At 40.0% G+C, this 13,481-nt stretch overlaps 1 protein-coding gene across 4 annotated transcripts in view; it reads right to left on the reverse strand.

The window, feature by feature from the left end:
• Positions 1–250: 250 nt before the first annotated feature.
• Positions 251–13,481, reverse strand: part of kirrel1b (kirre like nephrin family adhesion molecule 1b) — a 181,367-nt gene continuing 168,136 nt past the window's right edge. For 2 of the 4 annotated variants that reach the window (XM_041803461.1, XM_041803460.1), the window contains exons 14-15: positions 12,735–12,809; positions 251–10,987 (exon numbers count right to left, since the gene is read on the reverse strand). In XM_041803461.1, the coding sequence (XP_041659395.1) occupies positions 10,364–10,987; positions 12,735–12,809 (699 nt within the window). In that variant the 3' untranslated portion in view covers positions 251–10,363. Of the gene's footprint in view, positions 10,988–12,734; positions 12,846–13,481 lie in introns of all 4 variants that reach the window. The other 2 variants (XM_041803459.1, XM_041803458.1) reach the window with 1 other exon arrangement.

Here is a 13,481-nt window from a genome sequence, read left to right on the forward strand (position 1 = left end):
CTAAATGGGAAATCAGTTGTTTTGGCAAACCAGCCACTTTCATTCTGACAGAGGTGGTGTCTCACAGCAGAGGTCTGCAAGAGGAGGAGTCTGAGATCTGCTGGCTGCATCCAGACCCTTCTCCACAACCTGGAGCACTACCTTTATAATGAATGAATATAATTCAGAATAAAAAATTCCCAAAACAGGTTTCAGGACAAGACATTAAAGCAAAATAAAGGAGCATTGCTGCTGTTTTATGAAAGCCGTGTCTTCTTTTATTTTTTGTAATACTGTGGAAAAATAATTACATACATTTTTAAAAGAAAAACAGAATCCAAACAGAGTAACATGAAAATAAAGGAACACTTTGATAATATCTCGTATGTTTTGTACAGTTTTTTTTTCTTGAATAAAGCAGATAAAATAAAAATACACAACCCCAATATGAACAAAACACACACTATGGTTGGAAATAAAGTGTTGGAGTATGGAGAATATCTGAACACCCACACCGTCCCTCTCTCACCTGCATGCACGCCTCCATTCTAGACGTTTTTAAGAGCTGTACGGTCTTCCTCTCACTGCATTTATCATCGACTACATATGCTCAACGACACCGTGCTGAGCATCAATTAATCCTGTTCACTGGTGCAGCTGTTTCAGCGAGCAGACACGCTCAGCAGCTGGAGGAGAGACTGGAGGACTGCCTCGCCTCCTTCCTTGTGCCCTAAGGCCATATAATGTCTCCTTCACTCTGTATCACCAGCTGTCCTGCTTTAGATTAGGGTTTGACTGATGGGTTTCTTCTGAAAGCACTCACTGTCTTAGAATTTATTATTCTTATTCCTAAAAGTAAACATAAATCAACTCCTGTTAGTGTCTTCTTCACGACAACTTTACAGAGCTTGACAATAAACAAACAAATATTTTAGAGTTTAACTAGTCACAGTAAAAAAAAACAAAGTTTCATGGGTAAAGGTGGGCTAAACCAACCACAGATGTCACTATGACACTCTAGGATTGTGGGTAATGTAATGCTGTTTCCCTTGATCGAAAATAACCATGTTTTACTTGAACATATCTTTTGTTTAAAAAATGACTATTAAATTCACTTCTAATGTCAGAACGCTACAGATTTGAGGGTAAAGGCAGGCTAAAACAATTGGAAATGTCACTGTGCCACTCTAGGATTGTGGGTAACGTAGTGCTGTTTGCCAAGACAGCAAATAAACCATGCTTTTTCTTAAAGGAAGTGGATAAAATCCAAAAATAGTGTCTTGTACATGACCATGTATCATCGCTACACACTCAGGTAACTCATAGTGAGTCTGCCTCAAATGTTTATGACATTATGGCTTATAAGTGGATCTAAAAGGTGGCAAACAAACACTGCAAAGAGGGCATTTCATTGGAAATAAGCTAACTGTCTACTATGAAACCATGTTTTTAGTAATAAAGATCAGAAACTATGATTTTAGGATGTTAATGTGACAAAAATATAACACTGTCTCCCCATTATACTGTAAAATATAATATAACATGTTAAAGAAATCTCTATTATTGCAGTTTTTTAGTTAATTTGTATATCCGTGGTCAAGAGGAAACTCCATCATACCAGCAGATGAATCAAAACTTCAGACTTCTCTAAAACCAATCAGTCAAACCCTGATCTCCACAGTCAGCACTCCCTCCACGCTCCCAATGGCATGAATAAAACTGGTGTTACAGGCTGCAAACACACGTGTAAAAACCCACATGCATGTTCACAGATGGATGCATACAGCACAGGTGTGAGACAAAAGCAGATAGCACACCCACCCACAGACCCACGCAGTGTCACCCACAAGCATACAGACACAGAAACACCATAAACACTAATGGCTGCTGCATTTAATTGTCTGCTCAGTTCTTTTTTTTTTTTTTTGCACAGTCTTTTGGCACTCACTGAAGACTCCAAAAGGTAAAAACGGACGCAGAGCCACTCCAGTTAAGTGTTGGCCAGGGACGGCACAGCATGGAACAGAGCAGTCTGCTGCAGGTCTGGCCTGGTTCTAGCCTGGTTTGGCCTAGATGAGACTGAGTAAGGACTATTTGTGGCCTGGCTGAGGAGTCGGTTTGGCCGCAGAAATACACATCCACCTTTTCTAAAGCTGGGTAGATTAATCAAAGTCCCCATACAGGATGCATTCAAAATAAAGTAGAATACATAATATAAAATATAAAGAGACACTTTAAAATGAAGACATTTCTTTCATTGGTGTGGAAACACCACAGATGTTACATCAAAATAAGATTTTCATAGAAGAAAGGAGGAATAAAAGAACAGCGAGGATGATATGAGCTCATATTCTGGGAAAACAGACCCCAAAACCCCTCAACAAACACTCAGATATTCAAGCTACACTGTTATACCTTCATGTTTTCACCTTCAAGAACATTTTTTTTAAAAGCCATGAAAGAAAAGATTTTTTTATTGTGATGCTTTTTTTTGTATCAAACATTGTTTGGATTTGAGCTATTTGATTATAAGTCCATTAGAGTGGACTGCTGTCCTTGTCCTAGTATACATGCACAAAAGGAGAACTGATGTGTTGCACAGAGAGTCTACTCCTCCACAATGGGAGATGATGTCATGGGAGATGATATGCATCCTTTTAGTGAGCTACAGCTACAAATTCCTGTTGACCTTGCTAACAAGCAGGGGTGGACAGGTAATCCAGCATACGGACTATTTACCCAGTGGGCCGGCACACTTTGGGGCTGATTTTATCTTTATTTTATGCTCTTCTGCCATGTTTCCCTCTAAAAATTTGAGTCAATGACATGGTGGATGCACATCATATTACTTGCTTGTGGCATTTACTTATCAGCTTTGTAATAGATTGGGGGAATGATTTGGTTGATCTATTAAAGGAGATGAAGGAACAGCGTGGTTAAGTCATGTCCGAGCAGGGGTAAAAGGCCGGTTTGCACCAAAAAATCAAGGCAGGGCCAAATTTTCACCCCAGCCCGGTGCTGCTAAGAAGTTCGCAAGCAGTAAACTGGTTGGTTATCAAACAGTTGACAAAGTAACAGCTCTGCATTTTACTTCTGGCACAAATGCAATGCACCCTATCCTTTTGGCTTGCAGTGATATTTTTATGCAGCTGACGATGTGACTCATATTACAGTTAGCATTTAGCCCGGAGTGGGAACTTTGGAGCCTGCACAGCCCAGACCAGTCTGGTCCGATTGTGGTGTTTATATGCAAGAGTAAATTGATCTCCAACAACATTATCCAGGAGTGTTAAGCCCGTTTCAGACTAAAGATTCATTACATGATAATATAAACTTGCAACTTCTTGTGACAAGCTGCTATGCACCACTCTGAAAGGTTTCCACTTTACACCACTGCAACTGGTAGAGACAGTGTTGTTTCCATGCATTGAATCTCAGTCACTCAGTTACAGTGATGCATTTCTTAACCATCCTCCAATTTCTCATGTTCTGTTCACTATTCAGGAGTGCAGCGCTCTGCTTAAAAAAAAAAGCGAGCTACCACTCACGTTGGAAGCATGGCTGGAGCGCTGAGTAGCTCGTGACTTGAGATCACAAGATCGTGGGAGAACTACGATTTCATCAGAAACAGTATGTAGACAACAGATTATTTTGCCTTCCTGGGGTTGATTTTCCATTCTTTCAGACATTAGTTCATTATTTTTTGCTTCTACCATGGGTGAGTACATTATGAAGTTAAAAGGTTCATATTTTCTACAAAGGATGTGTGGGTTCATCTAAAATTTGGTTTTCCACAACTTTTCATTAGCTGGGTTTCCATTACAGTTTTTCACATAATGAAGGGGATATTTTTTATGCTGAAATCTCATCTTGCATGACTCCGCTGCAAGGATGCTGGACACTCGAAACCTGTTGCATGTTGGTACAGTGATTACATCAACAGCAGTTGCCTTGATAATTCTGAACAAAAGACAACAGATGATGGTTCGGAAGCAAAGTCTGTATGTATGGTAAAAGCCCTGTAAACGTGTATGAGTATAATGTTAAGAAAAGTCTCGTCTCCACTTCTCCACACATACCATGCCATGATGTCTCGGAATGACTGGTCATGTGACACCATACGTCACGTCTTGTGACTTGTAAATGCGGAAAAAGTGTTTCCATTACACTTTAGCAATATACTTCTATGTCCAAAAACCTCCTCATGAGAGCGTAAAAACTTTTTTGTATATTTGAGAGGTTTTTCGAAATTCAGGTGTTTCCATAACCATTTTTTTAATTGCACTATTTAGATTTTGTGCATTTCTAAGAGTAATGGAAATGCATCTACTGTCAGTGGTGCATAGTAACTCTGAAACCCACTGACCTCCCGATGACCTGTTGCCTGTGCAACAGCATGACGTACTGTTGACATAGTGATTTACTATCGGGAGCACTTGCACTGTGATGTATTTTGGTGCTGACCGAATACTTTGCCCTTTCTGAATGGACCTGCTCTACATGAATTGATGTGGTTTGGCTACAGCCAGAGCTGTAAATAGACCTTGCAAATATCTCCAGCAAAGCAGAGCGGAGTGGTTCCTGGGTCCTAACAAGACAGACCGCAACACAGGCAGTGCAACTGCAAAGACTGACTGGAATGGGAGCGATTTGCTCTGCAGTGTACTTCGCATACTGATTGCAACACCGACAGAGTATGTGGAAATTGGAGGTTACTGTGTGGTCTTGTTGTATCGTAAATCTTTGGTCTGAACTGGGCTTTAGTCTAGCTTTTAAGAGATTCGATATAGTATGATTTAATTTGTACTTACAAGTATATGCATTCAAGAAGTCCTATTTTACTTTGACTAACACCATATTTTTCTAATTGTGTGTAAACTCACTGAAAGACAAGTTCAACCTCATAGGTAGCTATTAAAGTAAATGTATGGTATTTTTATGGTTGTTAGAGATGTAACGATATTGTTAATATTACGGTGAAAGAAGTGTCTCAATGTCGTCGTCTTAAGGGAAACAACTGTAGTCTTTTTTAGTTAAGCAACATGAGAGGAAGTGGGAACTACAGTTACCACTAGTCCTTGCATACCCATCATCAGGTTTTCACAGTCCTACCTCATCACAACAGTGAGAGGACTCAAAAGATCGGTTTATCTGTGAATATATCACCAAAGACCTACAGCTGTTTTCAGTGGTAGACAACGAAGGTTTTAGAAAGTTAGTCAACACTGAAGCCAAAGTACAAGTTTATATTTTAAGCCTAATGTACACTATGGCACTTTTTTGCACATACTGTATATTTAAAGAGCAACTGTTGTTTAATAAATCCAACGTCACTTTCTTTCCAGGTCTTCATTTGTTCTTTTGGGGTGTTTTTGATACTGCAATAAATACTGTATCGTGGACTTGGTACCAAAGTATAATCGTACGGCGATGATACCGTTACATCCCTAAAGGTTATCTGAGGTTCTGTTCAGTAAAAAGTAGGAGGTGGTGGTCAGCATGGCCCCTTTAAAGGTGACTTTCGTACCCCCTTTCTACCTTTTAAATAAGTCTGTAATGGTCTGAATGAAATGTCTGTGCCGTGCATTAGTTAAATATAAGTGGATCATCACCAGAGAAGGTTTTCAATCTTATTAAGCAGCTCTGTACTGATAAAATTCACACAAAAAATATTCACCTTTATTATAAAGCCACTTTGTTGTAGCGCTACTTTGGCACACCATGTGCTCCTCCTCTGGCAGTGCACAGTAAAATCAATTTCCACTTCCCTTCAGAACTGCATATTTTCTCATTCATTAACTAAAATTTCGACATCTGCTTTGCATTATAAGCTTTCACTGAATTTTTTATATATTTCTCCATCCGCACTGTGAGCGTATTAGAAATACTGGAGCGATAATGACAAAATACCTGGATGGCCTGGCTGTGTTTTTGTTGGCCTCGGTACCCCATGGGTGTCAAAATTTTCACACTCTACACAAGGTCAAGATGACATTTCAAGTCAGATGCAAAATACTGCACGGCTACAACTCTGTAAAAAGGTTGTAAAGAAGTAATAGTATGCAGTACCAGAGCTGTGATAACCATATAAATTTAAAAGGGCACTCCATCTGCCGTTCTTCTCTCCATAACTACTGAAAAGCTTTATATAGTGACCTTGGAGCTACAAGGTTTCATCTCATATTCTAATCAGGATTGGCGTGGCTCTGGTTTCCTTTCTCAGAGTGTTTATTCAAAATAGGGGCAATAAATACCCCCTTTTACTGCCCCATAGCAGAAAATTACCATAATATACTGTATCTGTGAGGGGTTGATAGGATGGCTGATAAATATAAGACTCAATGGTGCTGAGATTTCTAGCTTCACTTTGCAGCCTCTGGTCTTTTATGAAGCACCGTGCCATTTGATATAATTATAACGGCTTTAAAACGTATGATGGAAAGAGACTCTGTGTTGCATTAAGTCACGCTTTGCTTTGACAGTTCGATAAAGCATACTTGCCCTCAAGTATGCTGTTGGAATAAAATGTTGAAGCAATTTCTGGTGGCTGTTGAAACAGGTTTAAAGAATGAATTATTTAATGTGCCTTAAAATGAAAACAGGCAAACAGCTGTATGTTTGACAGAACGTTATAATTTTAAGTTGGTAATGCTAAATCTTGTATGTGTGATAGTAATCCAAAGACTAAACAGTCTCTCTTCACTGCTCTGAGTGCAGACATGACTCAGTTCTACAAACGCTGGGAATTTCATGGCATTTTTACAAAACATCATTGAGCAAAAGACACTCAGGTATGAAAGATAAATGTCAGTGATGTGTTCACATCATGCTGCAACATTATGACACTGGTGATACAGGAATTATTTCTTTAAAAGATGAGCATCAAGAAACTTCCAGCAAGGCCAAATTTTGTCATCTACCACTGTCAAAATCTGCATTTAAACTGATGTATAGTCATTGATTGCATTTGTAGTGTAGTTAGTCAATTTTTTGTATGGTTAGGGATTAAAATTCTTAAAACTTGGTACTTTGAATGCTTTCAGGATGTCTAAATCAGGCCCTGCAGATCACAGCATTATTGAAGGTTGACATCAATCAAATGTAGGTTTTTGTTGGATATTTGAACGAAGTTCACAAAGTTTTATCTCCAAAACAGTTTTATCATGTGAACCAAGTGTTAAGTTTTGAAATCAACCTGACTTTTACTTCCTACCGTGACTCAAAGTCTGACAAATGATGGCTGAGATCCACCAATTGCAGAGGACTGACAGACATCATGAAATTGCTGCTGGATGTCAAGACATTTTGAGTATTTTCACTTACTTGATTTTCATTTAAAAACATGAATCAAACCAAATTGACTTTAGGAAAAAAGGTCTGCTCAGTTTTACTTTTTATGGGTCTCTAATTCAAATTTAACCAAACTTTTATAAATGACTGTAGCAAAGTAGACTGATGCCAAGCCAAACTGGGGGTTCAGCCTCTGTCCAAGGTTGATTTCAACCTGAAGTTTGGTTCTGACATCCAATTTCAAAGTCAGGCTGAAATACAATATCCATCAACTCTAGTGGTAAAGGAGAAGGTTGACTTTCAGAGGGTATTTAACAAGCCAAATCTGCCCAGTGTTGGAGGTTGATGTAGTTAAACCAAAGGTCTGCTTGCATAAGCGTTTGGTCGGTGGTTGAGATCAAGCTCGTCTCTAATATCAGCCAACTTCATATTTTGCCATATGCCACCTCTATAAGTCAGGGTACCAAAATATCATTTATTTTGTAAGGGCATTTGACTGTATGGAAATCAAGAAAACAACCAGCTTCACTTGTCTTTGGTTTTTGGCCAGAAAATGAATAAACAGCGCCATTTTTAATTTTTTTTAAATGAAACGGTATAACAAGGAAACAAACTCTGAAAAATAGTTGAATTTTGTTTCATGACTTTTCCCTTTGATGTTTAGGCATTAAGTAGGCAGAAAATGATGGTTATATGACCTGGAAATAAACGTAAACTTTTCAAAATAAAAGCCAAAGCAAAGAATAGCGATAGATAGATAGATAGATAGATAGATAGATAGATAGATAGATAGATAGACATTTGTTTCTGTACATTTGTTAGTCAGGCTTTTATTTTGGAAAGTTTATGTTTAATTCAGGGTCATGTGACCATCCTTTTTGGGCATTATTTCAAACTTTGTTTCCTTGTTTTACCATTACAGTTAAAAAAAATCAAAAAACATTTTAATCATCTTAAAAGTATGACTTAATGGAAGGACTATAATATTAGACTACATTTGTTTCATATCACTGTGATAACATTTCTTAATTTTTTATTCTATCTATCTATCTATCTATCTATCTATCTATCTATGATTTTCTTGATTTCCGGTCAAATGCCCTTTCAAAACCAGTTACACCTCGGTACCCTGACCGATAGAGTTGGCTTAAGGCAAAATATGAGGTTGGTTGACATTGATTGGATAACTCTTTTTATATTTTAACCAAAATTCAACGATGCAGTGGTGGTTAATTCATAGAAAGTGTTTGGGTTTTGACATCAACAGTATGTTCAGTTTTAACCAACCAATGAGCTCATTGCTAACCAAGGTCACAGTCAAGTGGCACATCTTAAACCCGGTAAATGACTGGTAGATGGATACATCAAACTGGAACTTGTACATGAGCTGCATCAGTAGAGATCAGAGTAGAGAAGCAACATTTTAAAGGTCAGACCCATGCGGTTAAAGTCAAATCACACGTACCAAAGCGGACACAATTCAGAGAAAAAAATCTCAGACAGAAATGCCACCAAATTTTCTGTTGCACTGAACAAACCAGCATACTTACGTATAAATGTACAAAGTACCATATGAGCTAGATTGAATCATTTGTACCTTCATTTTTGATATGTTAGACAACACTTGAACCTTCTCGGTGCTCACAGAGTTCTCAGCACGGCTCGGATCGAGCCGCTGCTTCATCTCCATCCATCACTTTTAATGTCGTCAACGTTTGTAAAAGGCAGTCCAGTCAGAAGACCAGAAGTCAAAGAAAGAGTTTCACACCAAGCTGAGATATCCACCTGCTGGATATTTATCATTTTGGAAAGAAGCTCTTCAAAAAATTTCTAATTTGAGTCTACGCAGCATCCACGTTAAAAACACCACCCATCGCTGTTAAAGAAACTCAAAAAGTTTCCAATAACGATCACGTCGCCACATACACGTTAAAAACTGAGTTTCACCCAAAATGCTGAACCTTTGGTCCACAACTCCTTATAAAAATATTATAAAATGTTTCTGAATGCCATTTTTTTATATGTTTCGGTATAAATATGGAAAAAAATCTACTCTACTGTGCAAGTGAGAGAACGAATGACACTTGAGGATAGGGGAGGTATCTTTTTGTACAAATTGCAGAATTCGTTGAATGAGAAAGCGCTCCCTTCACACCTCGTTTCACAAATACCAGACAGCAATGACCTCGAGTGAAATGTAAAGTTTAGAAATGCATCATGATTTGAAATAAAAGAGAGATAAAGAGGAGAATGAGCTCATAAAGTCGCTTGCTACCGCTCCTTTTCTTCCCTCTCAGATGTACAAAATCTCACGCTCCAGAGCATCTCATAGTCCAACTTTACAAAATAAAACACACATTTATAGTTTGTGTGAGTTGGCACATAAGCATTGGCACTCTGGTCACTAACTACACTCATTTAAGAAACTCTGTCCCTTTAAATTCAAGGTAGATCTTGTAGTCGTCGGGCAGGTCAAAGTGAGGATTCAAAAGTGCCAGATATTTTTTTAAGATATGTCCGAGCTGCCCTGTTGCTGCAAAAACAAACAAGTCTGTAAGTGTCGGTGTGTTTTTTGCAGGATGTTAGAGTCAGAATGAGTTGGAGATTTGTCGTAGGTCACTGTACTGCATCCCACTGTTTAGGTTTGTACAAGGAAATAACTTCAAAATGGCCCAAAATCTCCTTATGCACTTATTTACAGTATGGGTTTGGGAGGAAAATGTGATGATCGATGAGCAATGTGAGGATTGCAGGAAGAAAAATAGTTCCTCCGCTCCTCCATCAGCTCTTGGCGCTTTGCTTCTTCCTGTCTTCAAAGTGCTCTTCCTCTCCTTTAGTCTATCATGATTGTGACTTGCTGTTGCTTTTCTTGCAGCATGAACTCTGCACGCAACAGAAGGTCTGCGCAAATCTGTGTGAATGTCACGTTGCATGTGTTGCATGTATTGCTGCTGTTTTACATGTGATGCTGCTAACTGCTGTGCGGTGTTGAGGTGTTTAATTGGCTCTGAAAACGAGCCAAATCCCATGCACTGGAAAAACAAAATATTTTAATGTTTGCTTTACGTTTTTTACGGCTGTTGCAAAAAGCAAGTCAAACATGAGTCTGCATCCTCTGCGTGTGTCTTTGGGAATAGTCAGAGGGTGGAGACGAGTAAGAGAAACGAGTGGCGGTTCCATACTGCCCGAGTCCTGCTTCAGGACTCTGCTGTCCAGGCCCTGGACCCGGCCCTGGCCCTGGACCGGTCCCTTGACCTGTTGGATACATCTCATAGGCCGGCCCTTCCTCTATAGGTGGAGCAAAGCCCATACGGTAGCTGGGGTACTGGGAGGGGTATCCGTAGTTGTCATAGGCCAGCTGGGTGTTGCTGTCCAGCAGGCCGCAGTCTCCCGGGTAATCTCCAGGTGATTGAAGAGCTGGGTTTGGAGGGGCTTGCTGGCTCTGCGCCACTCTAGTGAAGGTGTTGAAATGGGCGTAGGTGGCGTGGGACATCCTGGAGGGTGGGCGGGGGTCATAGCACCCTGCTCTTGAGCCCGGAACTGCGCTGGGAGGGACGGCACCGCTGGCTGCAGCTGGAGGTCCGCTGGATGTGGCGCCGGCTGGTCCGCTGTTGGAGTTGGGGGAACGAAACTCGCCTTGGTAGTGGACGGCACGGGACTGGGGGCGCGCCTCATCGTGGGTGGTGGCTCGGACGTTGTAGTAGCCATTGGTTGGATCCTGTAAGCAGAGGGGGAATAAAAACCCATCAGTCCCATTTTAAACAGACACCTGAATCTCTACTTTATATTTCATTGAACTTTGCAAGCTATAAGCAAAGGACTCCTTTTACATTGTGGTCTAAATAAGTGTTGTTAAGACTATAACAACGAAAGACTTCGTTTGCTGATATCAAATGGCTCTTCTCATCATGCTTTAGGCTTCCTGTATGGCAAGGGCATGTTGTTGGTTATGGTACCATTGAAAATGTAATGGTGTGACTGGTGTGGTTGACAATATGTATATGAATGTGGTATAGAATGATAGACCCTCTGTGTACCAGGATAAACATAGTTTCAGTTGCATGTGACAGGAAGCTTACCTGCACAACAACACTTTCTGGAGCATGGACTGTATAACTGTACATAAGATGGGGGCGTAGTCAATTTAAAATCATCCGCTGGATAATGTGTGATATTTTGATGCCTTGGTTGGGGTACTTCCAACTAGGGAGGACCCTCAAGAAATCCTTTACATTCTTTTGCTTTTTTTGCATTTCTCCTTAATTTTCAGTCTTCAAAGATGCTCAAAAACTCACAAAAATTGTAACAACACAGTCTCTCAACAGTGGCTTCCAGCAGTTTTCAAGGTGGCAGCTCCCAGAGCTAAACTTGCAAAGCAGATCGATTTGCCAGTCTGTCATCAGGCAAATCCATCACACAAAGCTCCAGTCCAGTTACCTGACACGTCAGCTGGATTTGTTTCACACATCCATCTGGAAAACCTCCAATACTAAGCATTTGGGAAAGGGCAGAAAAAACTCAGAGTGTGATTGGATGAACGTTCGGTCTGCCACATCTTTACGGGCCAATCAGACCAACAAAACGTGACGTGGTTGCAACCGAGGTGCGTGTGGGCAGCTACCGAGGAATAACACGAATCATGGCGACTGTAGACATGTCAGTACACGACTTTTGTGGTTTTTGAAAAGAAAACAACTCACTGCTGTTCTTTGTTCTACTTTTAACTAAGAAATGTCGTCAAGTTCTGATAAAACGTGCGCTTTAGCAGCATCCACGCTAAGCTCTTCCACCATAATTGCACCGGCCTCTTGCTGCTGCTTGCCTGCGCCCCGACTCTGCCAAGCCTGAAAGTACTGCCCCTCGATGCTGATTGGTCCTGTCACTTTCTAACTGGGCCCAAATGGTTCAGACGGGAGCTTTACAAGATGGATTCACCAGTGAGAAACAAGGAAATGGGCATATCCATCTGCTCTGCAAGGTTATTTAATACCTACATTTCCAACATTACTGTTGGTGGCTTGTTCTCCAGCTCAACAACCAGGAACATTCTTACTATGTGACAACAGCGTTAACCCCTGTGATGCCAGAGCTAGCAATCCATTTCAAATAAAAAATTGAAATTTGCTTGATACTCAACATAAATAACAAAATATGCAATTTAAAAGTTGTTTTTCTTCTCCTCATTTCTCTAAGAGAAATCCACCTCTATTCTCAGTTGTATCAAGCGTTTGTCAGACAATGAAAGATGACTGCCAAAGGGTTCAGACATTGAACTACATATGAACAAACACTGAAGCTTGAAATTCTTCTGCAAACACCAATCCTGGCAAAAAAAGTAACAGCTGGTAAATGGCATTTAATGATGAGTATGACGGCAAATTCATGGTATTTGGTATGTCTGAGCACCATGCATGGTATAAAGATCAAGATGCTGCGAAAGAAAGAATCAAAGTCCGCCACCTCACCTTCAGCTCGTACTCCTCTCTGGTGTCGCCCTCGCTGCGGATGTCCTGCTTCAGGTCCATGTCGTCTTTGAACGGCTGAGTGGAGGGAGAGAGGGAAACAGAGGGCAGAAACTAAACCATCAAACAACGAAACACACACACGGAAAGAGGGAGGGTGAGAAAAAGGAAAGGAGAAGGAAGAGAGGGAGGGGAGAGGAAAACAGAGTTTCAGGTTTTTCATCCCAAGAGAGAGGAAGACGAAAAACGATTAGTCTGTGGAAACACGGCCTGGGTTCAGGTTTTGGAACCGCGTAGATTGATTTTCCAAAAGTGTTGGATAGTTTTTCGATGATGAAGGGAAGTGAGTGTATTTGTCTTTTCCCTGTGTGAGTAGAAGTGCATTCATGTGAGGTAATGTGAGGTATTGTGCATTTAACCCTTCCATATCAATGCAGATATTTTTGTCCCTTAGGGTGGATTTTTTACTTCCAAGGTTGAGTCATTTTTTTCTGTTGCTGCAAATAACATGATTGTTAGAGGAAATTATTTTTTATTTTTTTTTATTATTTAAAAATTCCTGTTTAATTTCTTTAATGGGCGTGCATTTTACTATGTACAAATTTTGCACCTTAATGCAAAAAAACAAACAAACAAAAAACCCCAATAACAATAATAATAATAACGATGAAAATAATTTAAAAATATAAATAAATGAAAAATTTTCGGTGATTAATTAACTCCCGCCCCCCTTTTTAAAGCAATTTCAGT

The sequence above is a fragment of the Cheilinus undulatus genome, linkage group 13 (assembly GCF_018320785.1).
Source record: "Cheilinus undulatus linkage group 13, ASM1832078v1, whole genome shotgun sequence".
Classification (NCBI taxonomy): Eukaryota; Metazoa; Chordata; class Actinopteri; order Labriformes; family Labridae; genus Cheilinus; species Cheilinus undulatus.